The sequence below is a fragment of the Oncorhynchus mykiss genome, chromosome 24, assembly GCF_013265735.2.
Source record: "Oncorhynchus mykiss isolate Arlee chromosome 24, USDA_OmykA_1.1, whole genome shotgun sequence".
In the NCBI taxonomy this organism is placed as follows: Eukaryota; Metazoa; Chordata; class Actinopteri; order Salmoniformes; family Salmonidae; genus Oncorhynchus; species Oncorhynchus mykiss.
The window spans coordinates 21,755,658-21,768,258 of NC_048588.1; the positions used below are offsets into that span (position 1 = coordinate 21,755,658).

Sequence of the window (12,601 nt, forward strand, 5' to 3'; positions counted from 1 at the left end):
CATCCCAACATGATCGTTCCATCTGTGATTTCATCTTTGCTTTCGACATGGAACGGTCAAAAACACACTTTAATGTGTATAATTGGCCAAACACTTATTGACTCTTATTTTACAATGAGTTCCAATTTTTGTCACGTCATTCGATCTTTTACATCAGTTCCGGATTAATCACGCTTCAGACAGGCAGCTGATTTTGAACGTTGATATGTTTCAATATCGTGTCTGTCACAGGGTCTCAGCTCTAGAATGACTGATTTGTCATTAAATAAATTCGAAAAATAGAACAGCACCTGTCATGCATGCTACTGTCCATAATGTCCTGTAGTACTGTCCCATGCAGATCCTTTCTGAATTATTGTATAATTTTGTGGATAGCCTACCATTTGATCCCAGTAAATGCAAAGTGGGATCCTACCCTAACCATAGATCTAACCCTGACCAACGTTTTAGTTGGGTTGTCCCAAGCATCCCACTTTAATAACAAAAACAGTTTGATCCAGCACTCTAGAATGAACATCAACCAGAAAAACGTTCTTAAACCCCCAAGCCCTATCCTGTTGAGTCATATTGAAATACAGTTTCAAAATTAATACATACAGTGCCTTGCGAAAGTTTTCGGCCCCTTGAACTTTGCGACCTTTTTCCACATTTCATTCTTCAAACATAAAGATATTAAACTGTATTTTTTTGTGAAGAATCAACAACAAGTGGGACACAATCATGAAGTGGAACGACATTTATTGGATATTTCTAACTTTTTTAACAAATCAAAAACTGAAAAAATTGGGCGTGCAAAATTATTCAGCCCCCTTAAGTTAATACTTTGTAGTGCCACCTTTTGCTGCGATTACAGCTGTAAGTCCCTTGGGGTATGTCTCTATCAGTTTTGCACATCGAGAGACTGACATTTTTTCCCATTCCTCCTTGCAAAACAGCTCGAGCTCAGTGAGGTTGGATGGAGAGCATTTGTGAACAGCAGTTTTCAGTTCTTTCCACAGATTCTCGATTGGATTCAGGTCTGGACTTTGACTTGGCCATTCTAACACCTGGATATGTTTATTTTTGAACCATTCCATTGTAGATTTTGCTTTATGTTTTGGATCATTGTCTTGTTGGAAGACAAATCTCCGTCCCAGTCTCAGGTCTTTTGCAGACTCCATCAGGTTTTCTTCCAGAATGGTCCTGTATTAGGCTCCATCCATCTTCCCATCAATTTTAACCATCTTCCCTGTCCCTGCTGAAGAAAAGCAGGCCCAAACCATGATGCTGCCACCACCATGTTTGACAGTGGAGATGGTGTGTTCAGGGTGATGAGCTGTGTTGCTTTTACGCCAAACATAACGTTTTGCATTGTTACCAAAAAAGTTCAATTTTGGTTTCATCTGACCAGAGCACCTTCTTCCACATGTTTGGTGTGTCTCCCAGGTGGCTTGTGGCAAACTTTAAACAACACTTTTTATGGGTATCTTTAAGAAATGTCTTTCTTCTTGCCACTCTTCCATAAAGGCCAGATTTGTGCAATATACAACTGATTGTTGTCCTATGGACAGAGTCTCCCTGCTCAGCTGTAGATCTCTGCAGTTCATCCAGAGTGATCATGGGCCTCTTGGCTGCATCTCTGATCAGTCTTCTCCTTGTATGAGCTGAAAGTTTAGAGGGACGGCCAGGTCTTGGTAGATTTGCAGTGGTCTGATACTCCTTCCATTTCAATATTATCGCTTGCACAGTGCTCCTTGGGATGTTTAAAGCTTGGGAAATCTTTTTGTATCCAAATCCGGCTTTAAACTTCTTCACAACAGTATCTCGGACCTGCCTGGTGTGTTTCTTGTTCTTCATGATGCTCTCTGCGCTTTTAACGGACCTCTGAGACTATCACAGTGCAGGTGCATTTATACGGAGACTTGATTACACACAGGTGGATTGTATTTATCATCATTAGTCATTTAGGTCAACATTGGATCATTCAGAGATCCTCACTGAACTTCTGGAGAGAGTTTGCTGCACTGAAAGTAAAGGGGCTGAATAATTTTGCACGCCCAATTTTTCAGTTTTTGATTTGTTAAAAAAGTTTGAAATATCCAATAAATGTCGTTCCACTTCATGATTGTGTCCCACTTGTTGATTCTTCACAAAAAAATACAGTTTTATATCTTTATGTTTGAAGCCTGAAATGTGGCAAAAGGTCGCAAAGTTCAAGGGGGCCGAATACTTTCGCAAGGCACTGTACTTTGTTAATTATTCAAAATGTTCATAAATGCATTTGAGCAATTTTATTTTACTAAATAATCCCATTCAATGCCTTGACAGCCAGAATATCCTAAAAAATATTTAAGGTTTAAAAAGAGCAATGGAAAAACCAAAAAAAGGAGACTCAAGAAGCTGATGCATTACAAGAAGCGGCTGTATTTGACTATAAAAGGCATCTCTAATCCAGTGTCTCTACGCTGTTTTATTTATATTTCAGTGTAAAAAGCCTATTCTCTATTAGAAAAACAAAACAAAAACAGTAACCCAATTACATCTCTTAAAAAGAAAGCAATCCAAAAATGTCCCATTCACCTCAATTAAAATAGAAACATCATTTCAATTTTGCTAGCCCCCCCAATTCTTTTTTTAATATATATTCTCCAAGACAGTTGGTCATGGCCAATTAATTGACTTAGTCATGGCCGAATTCTTATATTTCAATGTTGTTAAAAAAAACATTTTTCAAACAAAACAAACAGTACAGTTTAGGACCACTGCACTGGCAAATTATTAGTGTCTCATTTTGAGCAGAAGGGAAAGATGAGTGTTTTGTCGATTCTGAGTGGCACACAAAATACACACTTTCTCCAGGCCAAGTGCAATGCAGAAAGAACTAGGATTCCCTCCATAGCACAGAACCACAGTACTCCGGGAGGTCGTCCATCACAATCCCTTTGCATGTCTCCTCTGACTTCTCCTCAAAGTCTGTAGAACTGAAGTTTGTGTAGGGTCTCTTTTTTGGCCATTGACAGAGCAGTACACTTGGGAGCAGTAGCGCTGACTTCAAGGCAGTGGTGCAGTACAAGCTCTTGTGCACCAGGCCTGAAGGGAGCAGTGTGTGCTGTGGATGAAAGCCCTCCACCATGGGGTCCCTGTACAATCTGTTAGTTTCCTCCCATCACCACACATTCTCAAGATAGGCCTATGTCGTCTTGGCCCATATAAAATGTTTTTATTTGAAGGCCGTGTTTGAAGTCGAAGCTGTGCCAAGTTAAAGAGGATTCTTACAAAAGCCAACCAACCACTCTGCCATTACAGTAACAAGAATTAATGATATGATCTTCCCTGAATACTGAAGACCCCAGTAAAAACACTGGTCTGTCTGACAAAGAGAGTGAATAGGAGCAGGATTTCTATGGGGCAGATACATGGGGGGAGAGAAACAATTGTACATGACAAGGAGTAAGAGTAACAGCAGCCGTGATTATGTGCTCTACAGTGGTTCTCATGAAATGAAGGAAGAGTTGGATACAAGAAGGGATGAGTGAGGAGAGGTTGTGTCATCACAGATGGGGTGGTAGTAGGTGATCTAGTCCTGTATTTGTGAATCGGTTCCCTGGGTTAACGTGTACATGTCGTGTGCAAGTATGTAGGTGTGTGTGAATGTGAGAATGTGTGAAGGGGAGAAAGAAAAATCCCTGGGCTACACTGGAGGGGGTGATATGGGAGAGGTCCACAAAGGGCCATAACCTCCATCCATCGCATCCCCCTGTTCCTCTAGTAGAACTATGTGGAACCCCTCTTCTGTAGCTCCTCAATAAAGGCTGTGGAACAGGAGAGAGACAAGAAACAATCAATACAACACCTGACAAAGAAAAGTACTGCCTTTGGCCCCCCCCCCCCCCACTTAATTTGGACTTTTATACAAATGTCATTGAAGCGGTTTCCGTGTGAAAAATAGTTGTGGCCCAAAACAAATATCTGTATAGTCTCACCTCCGATTATCTCCTCCTTGACTTTTTGTAACTCCTTCCGCATCTCGTCAAGAATCTCCTACAGGAAGCAACCAAAACATTCTATAAATTTGCAGTCTTAGTATTGCATATGATTATATGTCTATACTAGTCTTGGCATTAGAGGTGCTTCAGAAAATAATATTTACCTGTTTAATCCTCTCCATATCCGTCTCTTCACCACCTCCAGCATCATTACTACCACCTGCATGCTTCACCCTGGATACGGTGTGGAAAGAAAGCGAGTGGGTAGGGGAGGCAGAGAGAAAGGGAGAGACTGATTAAGATCGAACATAGTCCCATCACTGACAACCCACGCTGCTAATCCAACCCATCACCATAGCACCCCCAAAGAGGGCTCAGGAAGCACCACACATACACCAGACAACCCAAGGCTAGCTTTCAAAGTTTCAATGACATTTGACTGTTGACCACAGAACCAAATGTCCAGAAATGCCAGACAAAACACACAAAATTCCATTCTATACTACATCAAGGGATATCAATTCACATATCAGAATGGAATGATGCAGATGAGAAAGGCTGTCACAGTAGTCATAGCTTTCTGAAGTCCACTAGGTGGTGCTGTCAACAGTACAATAGCCCAGCACCACGATCTGAAGCTGTGCCCCTGTTGACCTGACAGAGAGAAGGGAGATGGGACGGTATGCTAGAGAGAACAGGAAAGCATTAGTCCTGTTGTCTTGTCAGGGGAGGGACTTTGTACCTGGGACCCTGGGGCAAGGGAGAGGTGGAGTCCATGCTCTTGGAGATGGAGTTATTCCTGTTTGTGAGAGACACACACTCTGCTCTTACAATGTGAAGCAACCAATTCATCAACACACACACCCCTCTTTGAATTCTGAGACTGACATACGTCCACACAGGCTGCTCTTACTACAGACAGAGAGAGAGAGAGAGAGAGAGAGAGAGCATAGGAAGCTGAAAACTTACCTGGGCATAGTGGCTGATTTCTCCCATGGTCTTCTTCCAAGAGTGTCTAAAAAGGAGAGAGGGATATTTTACATCAAAATTGTATAAAAGTCTAATATTAAGCACATTTGTCTTCCTAGGTACAAACAAAACAGACTGACACACACAGTTCTCACCACTTTGGCCTTGAGACTCTGAGTCATCCTGTAGGGAGAAAGGAAACAGAGACCAGACAAACGTGAGTGTTTTTTGACTACATGAGAATTGCTCAGTTATGTACTCACGACATAGTTGGCCAATAAATGAACAAATACTTACATTATCTGCTGTCTTAGCAGGTGGCTTAGCCCCACCGTCTGCCATTTTTTTCCTGAACAAGATAGACAAAAGGAGAGTAATAGTGTGGTACAACACTTAAAGATTCACTAAGCCGGATCAGATCCATAGAGGTGCATACACAGCGCTCTTGACTGGGGTGTATGAATCTGTTCATTTATAGCAGTGCTCTCTTCAGTACCACCTACCTCCGTGCCAGGATGGATGCCATCTCACCCATCAGGCCTCCTCCACCACCACCACCACCGATGGACCCACTGGTGCGGCTTTGATCAGGCTTGGCAGCCGGTGCTGCAGCAGAAGAAGCAGCAGCAACACTACCACTATCGTCCTACAGAGAGCAGTAGAAGACACAGGAGCGGTTAGAGTATCAATACAACACCACCTTTAGCTCTAGTTAGCACTGCAAAACAGAGAGGCTCGGCATTCAAAATGATTTGCATTGAAGTCCAAATCAAAAATAATTGGTGGTTGCATAAAATGTGGAGATCGATACAACAGATACAAAACAACTGTTACGCTAATTCTTATCCTGAGGCCACTATTTCTCCTTTCTGTCTCTCACCTTGGCCACTCTGCGGAGCTTGGCCGCAGCTAAGGCTGTCGCCAGGCCCCCTGCACCTCCCCCTAGGCCCCCATCTCCTCCTGGGGAGGGCAGCGGTGGGGCGGGTGGGGGTCCTGATCCTGCGGCCGGGGGTCCTGGGGGAGGAGGTCCAGGGGGAGGAGGGGGCCCAGACGGAGGAGGTCCTGGGGGTGGAGGAGGCCCCGGAGGTGCTGGGGGGGCCAACGGTGGGACTGGAGGAGTGGGCACTAAAAATAAAAAAGGTAAGAGACTGTCACAGTGTTGAAAAAGGCAAACTGTATTGCTGTCAGTGTGGCTGTTTGACACAAGATGGTGCCTCTGACCTGCTGCAGCTTGTTGTCTCTCTCTCTCCAGTCTCTCCCACTCCTGCCGCTCTCTCTCTTGCTGCTCCAGCCTGCAGGGACAAAACTCATGGGGATTAACACAGAGACAAACAAACATACACTAATACACCCAAACAGATTTAGAAAGGCACAAATAATATAACAATGTTGTATATGGTGAAGGGATGAATGGGAAGGCACCACATCCTCCATGAAAATAAGGTATCTAGCCAGAGGTGGCATAGCAGAGAAATTACATTTTGTTTTTCATCTTTCGACAATAATAACATGGCAAGTGAACTGTACCAGCAATCCTTTCATTAAAGCAACAACCATGTTCAAACAATCACAGTGGGCACTGTCTAATTGTGACAGATGGCTCTGGAGCAGTGTTAGACTGAAGAGCATATTCGTGAATAAATTGTGCTGACTACGCGGCCATGCTGGGTCTGTGAAGGGGCATTTCACAGCTTCTGATTAGCCCAGCACTGAAATTAAAGTCCACATCTGGCCAGAAGCCCTAATCCGGGTCGCTCCAGGTCCCCTACCCCAACACATCTGTCACCCATAGGAGCTGCTGTCGCCACACACACTTTAAAGCACTGTTGGTTGACTGAGGGCTGGTGTAGACTTTGCCATGATAATTACTTACGAGCGCATCCCAATGATGCAGAGTTTAAAATAAAACACACAAAGAATGGAGATATACTGTATATAGGGAGTAACAGTACCAGATCAATGTGCAGAGGTACAAGGTATTTGAGGTAGATACACTACATGACCAAAAGTATATGGACACCTACTTGTCGAACATCTCATTCCAAAATCATGGGCATTAATATGGTGTTGGTCCCCCCTTTGCTGCTATAACAGCCTCCAATCATCTGGGAAGGCTTTCCACTAGATGTTAGAACATTGCTGCGGGGGCTCGCTTCCATTCAGCCACAAGAGCATTAGTGAGGTTGGGCGGTTAGGCCTGGCTCGCAGTCGCCCTTCCAATTCATGCCAAAGGTGTTCGATGGGGTTGTCAGGGCTCTGTACAGGCCAATCAAGTTCTTTCACACTGATCTTGACAAACAATTTCTGTATGGGCCTCGCTTTGTGCATGGGGAATTATGCTGAAACAGGAAAGAACCTTCCCCAAACTGTTGGAAGCATGGAATTGTCTAGAATGTCATTGTATGCTGTAGCATTAATATTTCCCTTCACTGGAACTAAGGGACCCCGCCTGAACCATGAAAAACAGCCCCAGACCATTATTCATTCTCCACCAAACTTTACAGTTGGCACTATGCATTGGGGCAGATAACGTTCTCCTGGCATCCGCCAAACCCAGATTAGTCTGTCCTCATTCTTCACCCCAGAGAACCTGAAGCTTGTTGGTCCGAGACCGATGCTCTGGTACCGTTTGCTGTACGGTAGCAGAGTGAACAGTCTATGGCTAGGGTGGCTGGAGTGTTTTTTCAGGCCTTCCTCTAACACCTCCTGATATAGAGGTTCTGGATGGCAGGGAGCTCGACCCCAGTGATGTATTGGGCTGTCCGCACCCCCCTTTGTAGTGCTTTGCGGTCAAGGACGGTGCAATTTCCATATCAAGCGGAGATGCAATCAGTCAAGATGCACTCGATGGTGCAGCTGTAGAACTTTTTGAGTATCCAAGGGCCCATGCCAAATCTGTTCAGCCTCCTGAGGGGGAAGAGGTGCTGCTGTGCCCACTTCATGACTGTGCGGGTGGACAATCTTAGGTCCTTAGTGGATGTTGGCGCAAAGGAACTTGAAGCTCTCAACCCGCTCCACAACAGCCCTGTCGATGTGGATGGCGGGGCGTGCTCTCCCCGCAGTCCACAATCAGCTCCTTTGTCTTGCTGACATTGAGGGAATAGGTTGTCCTGGCACCACACTGCTATGTCTCTGGCCACCTCTCTGTAAGCAGACTCATCGCCGTTGGTGATCAGGGTTACCGCTGTCGTATATTCAGCAAACTTGATAAGCAGTCGTGGGTGGAAAGGGAGTACAGGAGGGGACTAAGTACACACCCCTGTGTTGAGGGTCAGTGTGGCGGAGGTGTTGTTGCCTACCCTCACCACCTAGGGCTGGCCAGTCAGGAAGTCCAGGATCCAGTTGCAAAGGGAGGGGTTCAGTCTCAGGGTCTCTAGCTTGGTGATGAGCTTGGAGGGGACTATCATGTTGAAGGCTGCGCTGTAGTGTGTATATATATATATATATATATATATATATATATATACACACACACACACAGTGCCTTGCGAAAGTATTCGGCCCCCTTGAACTTTGCGACCTTTTGCCACATTCCAGGCTTCAAACATAAAGATATAAAACTGTATTTTTTTGTGAAGAATCAACAACAAGTGGGACACAATCATGAAGTGGAACGACATTTCTTGGATATTTCAAACTTTTTTAACAAATCAAAAACTGAAAAATTGGGCGTGCAAAATGAATCAGCCCCTTTACTTTCAGTGCAGCAAACTCTCTCCAGAAGTTCAGTGAGGATCTCTGAATGATCCAATGTTGACCTAAATGACTAATGATGATAAATACAATCCACCTGTGTGTAATCAAGTCTCCGTATAAATGCACCTGCACTGTGATAGTCTCAGAGGTCCGTTAAAAGCGCAGAGAGCATCATGAAGAACAAGGAACACACCAGGCAGGTCCTAGATACTATTGTGAAGAAGTTTAAAGCCGGATTTGGATACAAAAAGATTTCCCAAGCTTTAAACATCCCAAGGAGCACTGTGCAAGCGATAATGTTGAAATAGAAGGAGTATCAGACCACTGCAAATCTACCAAGACCTGGCCGTCCCTCTAAACTTTCAGCTCATACAAGGAGAAGACTGATCAGAGATGCAGCCAAGAGGCCCATGATCACTCTGGATGAACTGCAGAGATCTACAGCTGAGGTGGGAGACTCTGTCCATAGGACAACAATCAGTCGTATATTGCACAAATCTGGCATTTATGGAAGAGTGGCAAGAAGAAAGCCATTTCTTAAAGATATCCATAAAAAGTGCAGTTTAAAGTTTGCCACAAGCCACCTGGGAGACACACCAAACATGTGGAAGAAGGTGCTCTGGTCAGATGAAACCAAAATTGAACTTTTTGGCAACAATGCAAAACGTTATGTTTGGCGTAAAAGCAACACAGCTCATCACCATGAACACAACATCCCCACTGTCAAACATGGTGTTGGCAGGATCATGGTTTGGGCCTGCTTTTCTTCAGCAGGGACAAGGAAGATGGTTAAAATTGATGGGAAGATGGATGGAGCCAAATACAGGACCATTCTGGAAGAAAACCTGATGGAGTCTGCAAAAGACCTGAGACTGGGACGGAGATTTGTCTTCCAACAAGACAATGATCCAAAACATAAAGCAAAATCTACAATGGAATGGTTCAAAAATAAACATATCCAGGTGTTAGAATGGCCAAGTCAAAGTCCAGACCTGAATCCAATCGAGAATCTGTGGAAAGAACTGAAAACTGCTGTTCACAAATGCTCTCCATCCAACCTCACTGAGCTCGAGCTGTTTTGCAAGGAGGAATGGGAAAAAATGTCAGTCTCTCGATGTGCAAAACTGATAGAGACATACCCCAAGCGACTTACAGCTGTAATCGCAGCAAAAGGTGGCGCTACAAAGTATTAACTTAAGGGGGCTGAATAATTTTGCACACCCAATTTTTCAGTTTTTGATTTGTTAAAAAAGTTTGAAATATCCAATAAATGTCGTTCCACTTCATGATTGTGTCCCACTTGTTGTTGATTCTTCACAAAAAAATACAGTTTTATATCTTTATGTTTGAAGCCTGAAATGTGGCAAAAGGTCGCAAAGTTCAAGGGGGCCGAATACTTTCGCAAGGCACTGTATATATATATATATTTTTTTTTACAGAATGTATTTAACCAGGCAAGTCAGTTAAGAACAAATTCGTATTTAAAATGGGTTAACTGTCTCTCTCAGGGGCAGAACGACAGATTTTGACCTTGTCAGCTCAGGGATTCGATCTAGCAACCTTTCGGTTATAGTTCCAACGCTCTTGTTATTTCCCCTCTTGTCCAGATGGGAGAGGGCAGTGTGAAGTGCAATTGAGATCGTCAATGCTATCGAATGAATCCCAGAACACATCCCAGTCTGTACTAGCAAAACAGTCTTGTATCCTCGCGTCTGCTTCATCCGACTACTTCCGTATTGAGTGAATCACTGGTACTTCCTGTTTGAGTTTGCTTGTAAACAGGAAGCAGGAGAATGGAGTCATGCTAAGATTTTCCCGAAGGGAGGACGGGGGAGGGCCTTGTAAGCACTTATGTGGGTAGAATAAAAGTAGTCTAGAGTTTTAGCACTCCTACTGGAGCAGCAGACGTGTTGGTAGAAGTCAGGTAGGACGGTTTTATGTCCCCCTGTGTTGAAGCCCCATACAGTTCAGTGTTAGCTTGTGGAGGGATGTAGACTGCCATGATAATTACAGATGAAAACTCTTGTTAGATAAAAGGGTCTGCAATTTACCATGAGGTATTCTATACTGAACAAAAATATAAAAACACAGCATGCATCAATTTAAAAGATTTTACTGAGTTACTGTTCATATATTGGACGTACTGCCAAAATCTCTAAAACAATGTTGGGAGGCAGCTTATGGTAGAGAAATGAATATTAAATTCTCTGGCAACAGCTCTGGTGGGAGTTGCAGAGATAGGACAAGACTGTAACTACCAATTGGGGAGAAAAATAAAAATTGCTTGAGATTTCATCACACTTGAAGCAGTACAGTTGTTATTTATGAAGAAAAAAAACACTCCATTTCCTTTCGACTTCCCCGAAGCCACCGGCCGATCCTGCCGCTGCATGGAGAATCCACCGAGTACTACGTGCATAGTGTTTCAGTAAGACATAATATTGCAGCTTTCAAGCTTTCAAGCTTTTTCTCAAGTGACTGAACATTTGCTAATAGAATCGACTCCACCTCGTCTCCACTTCGTCTCGCATCTAGGCCTGCAGATTCTTGGTAGCCCATGGAACATAGGTAATAGGGTTCGGTATGAACAGTGGAACAGCTGAGTTGGAGTTGAAGTCAAAATCGAGGTTAGTAACTGTCAATCTGGTTTCCAGAAGTGCATATGTGATAATACTATGAACTTTCTGTACAAGAAAAGTAAAGAAATACAATAAGAGTCACTATATAGCAAACGACTTGGAACTTGTAAGATGTCGCCCTTCTCTGTCGGCGCCATCGTGACAATCATATCTGTGACCATTACTACCACCATTTGACGGACAACCTTGCCAGCCTATCCCAGAGTCTCCACAGTGTGTCATATTGCCCATTAGACTAAATGAGATTAGGGGTAAAGCTGAACATATCCTTGGTGAGTGTGGGGTCCACAGGAAGTGGTAGGAAAGGATGGATTTTGATGTCAAAGAGGAGTTGACCTTCTTTAGCTTTTCAACCTCCGACCTCAAGAGGCTGGCTGAGGGCTAAGCGGCGTAAGGCTAATGCTGACAAATCCTCTGAGTCAGTGTGGTTATGTCAAATCGTGTCAGTGGGACTGGTCATATGAAACTGTCTTGTCTTGATACCTGTACTGACCCTTAATTACAACTCAATGTGGAACTAAAGGTGAGTGTATTGTACTCTCTCCCCCCCCCCCCCCCCCCCCCCCCCCCCCCCCCCCCCCCCCCCCCCCCCCCCCCCCCCCCCGGATATCCCACACTTGGTACCTCCGCTGCTGTTCCAGCTCCTCTGGGGAAGGTCCATTTGACACTGGGCGGGGGAGGGTAGCGTAACCTGGAGATAAAGCGATTTTCTTAGTATAACTTTAAAAAGCTGTGAGATGCAAGTCATGCTCATGTTTCCACACATGCATCTCTCAATTATTTCTCAGACTGTGCTGTGCCTTTAGGTATTGTAAAGCATGTTGTCATGTATGTTGAGGCTACATGTAAAATCCATTCTAATAGTACCTGCGTCTGCCAGGGAGTTGAGCACCTCCAGTGCATGGGCCATTCCGCTGGCGAAGAGGGCGGCATCCTCCTTACTGCCGAAGTTGAGCCCCCACACCTGCCGCGCGTCTCGCCACTGGTGGAAGTTGGGCGTGGCCTCATTGTACTTCAGGCCCTTCACAATCGGACAGTTAATCACCACCTTAGAGAGAAAGGGGTCGGAGTCAAGACACGAGTCATGACACTCCCAACATTGGCATATCATGGATAAGGGAAAGGGGACACCTAGTCAGTTGTACAACTGAATGCATTCAACTCAAATGTGTCTTCTGCATTTAACCCAACCCCTCTGAATCAGAGAGGTGCGGGGGGCTGTCTTAAATCGACATCCACATCATATCCCACTTCTTTATCAAGAAACAAGGTGATGCTCTGTATAGTTCAAATGGACAAACTGCAGATTTTAGAGAAGTGAACGGTCCTTAC

The 12,601-nt window shown here is 44.4% G+C and overlaps 1 protein-coding gene across 3 annotated transcripts in view; it reads right to left on the reverse strand.

The window, feature by feature from the left end:
• Positions 1–2,380: 2,380 nt before the first annotated feature.
• The window catches only part of vaspb (vasodilator stimulated phosphoprotein b), a 32,323-nt gene continuing 22,102 nt past the window's right edge, over positions 2,381–12,601 (reverse strand). For 2 of the 3 annotated variants that reach the window (XM_021582795.2, XM_021582797.2), the window contains exons 3-14: positions 12,137–12,317; positions 11,894–11,960; positions 6,156–6,226; positions 5,815–6,059; positions 5,438–5,580; positions 5,232–5,283; positions 5,090–5,117; positions 4,935–4,980; positions 4,708–4,764; positions 4,130–4,199; positions 3,963–4,020; positions 2,381–3,791 (exon numbers count right to left, since the gene is read on the reverse strand). In XM_021582795.2, the coding sequence (XP_021438470.1) occupies positions 3,754–3,791; positions 3,963–4,020; positions 4,130–4,199; positions 4,708–4,764; positions 4,935–4,980; positions 5,090–5,117; positions 5,232–5,283; positions 5,438–5,580; positions 5,815–6,059; positions 6,156–6,226; positions 11,894–11,960; positions 12,137–12,317 (1,056 nt within the window). In that variant the 3' untranslated portion in view covers positions 2,381–3,753. The remainder of the gene's footprint in view (positions 3,792–3,962; positions 4,021–4,129; positions 4,200–4,707; positions 4,765–4,934; positions 4,981–5,089; positions 5,118–5,231; positions 5,284–5,437; positions 5,581–5,814; positions 6,060–6,155; positions 6,227–11,893; positions 11,961–12,136; positions 12,318–12,601) is intronic. The other variant, XM_021582798.2, reaches the window with a different exon arrangement.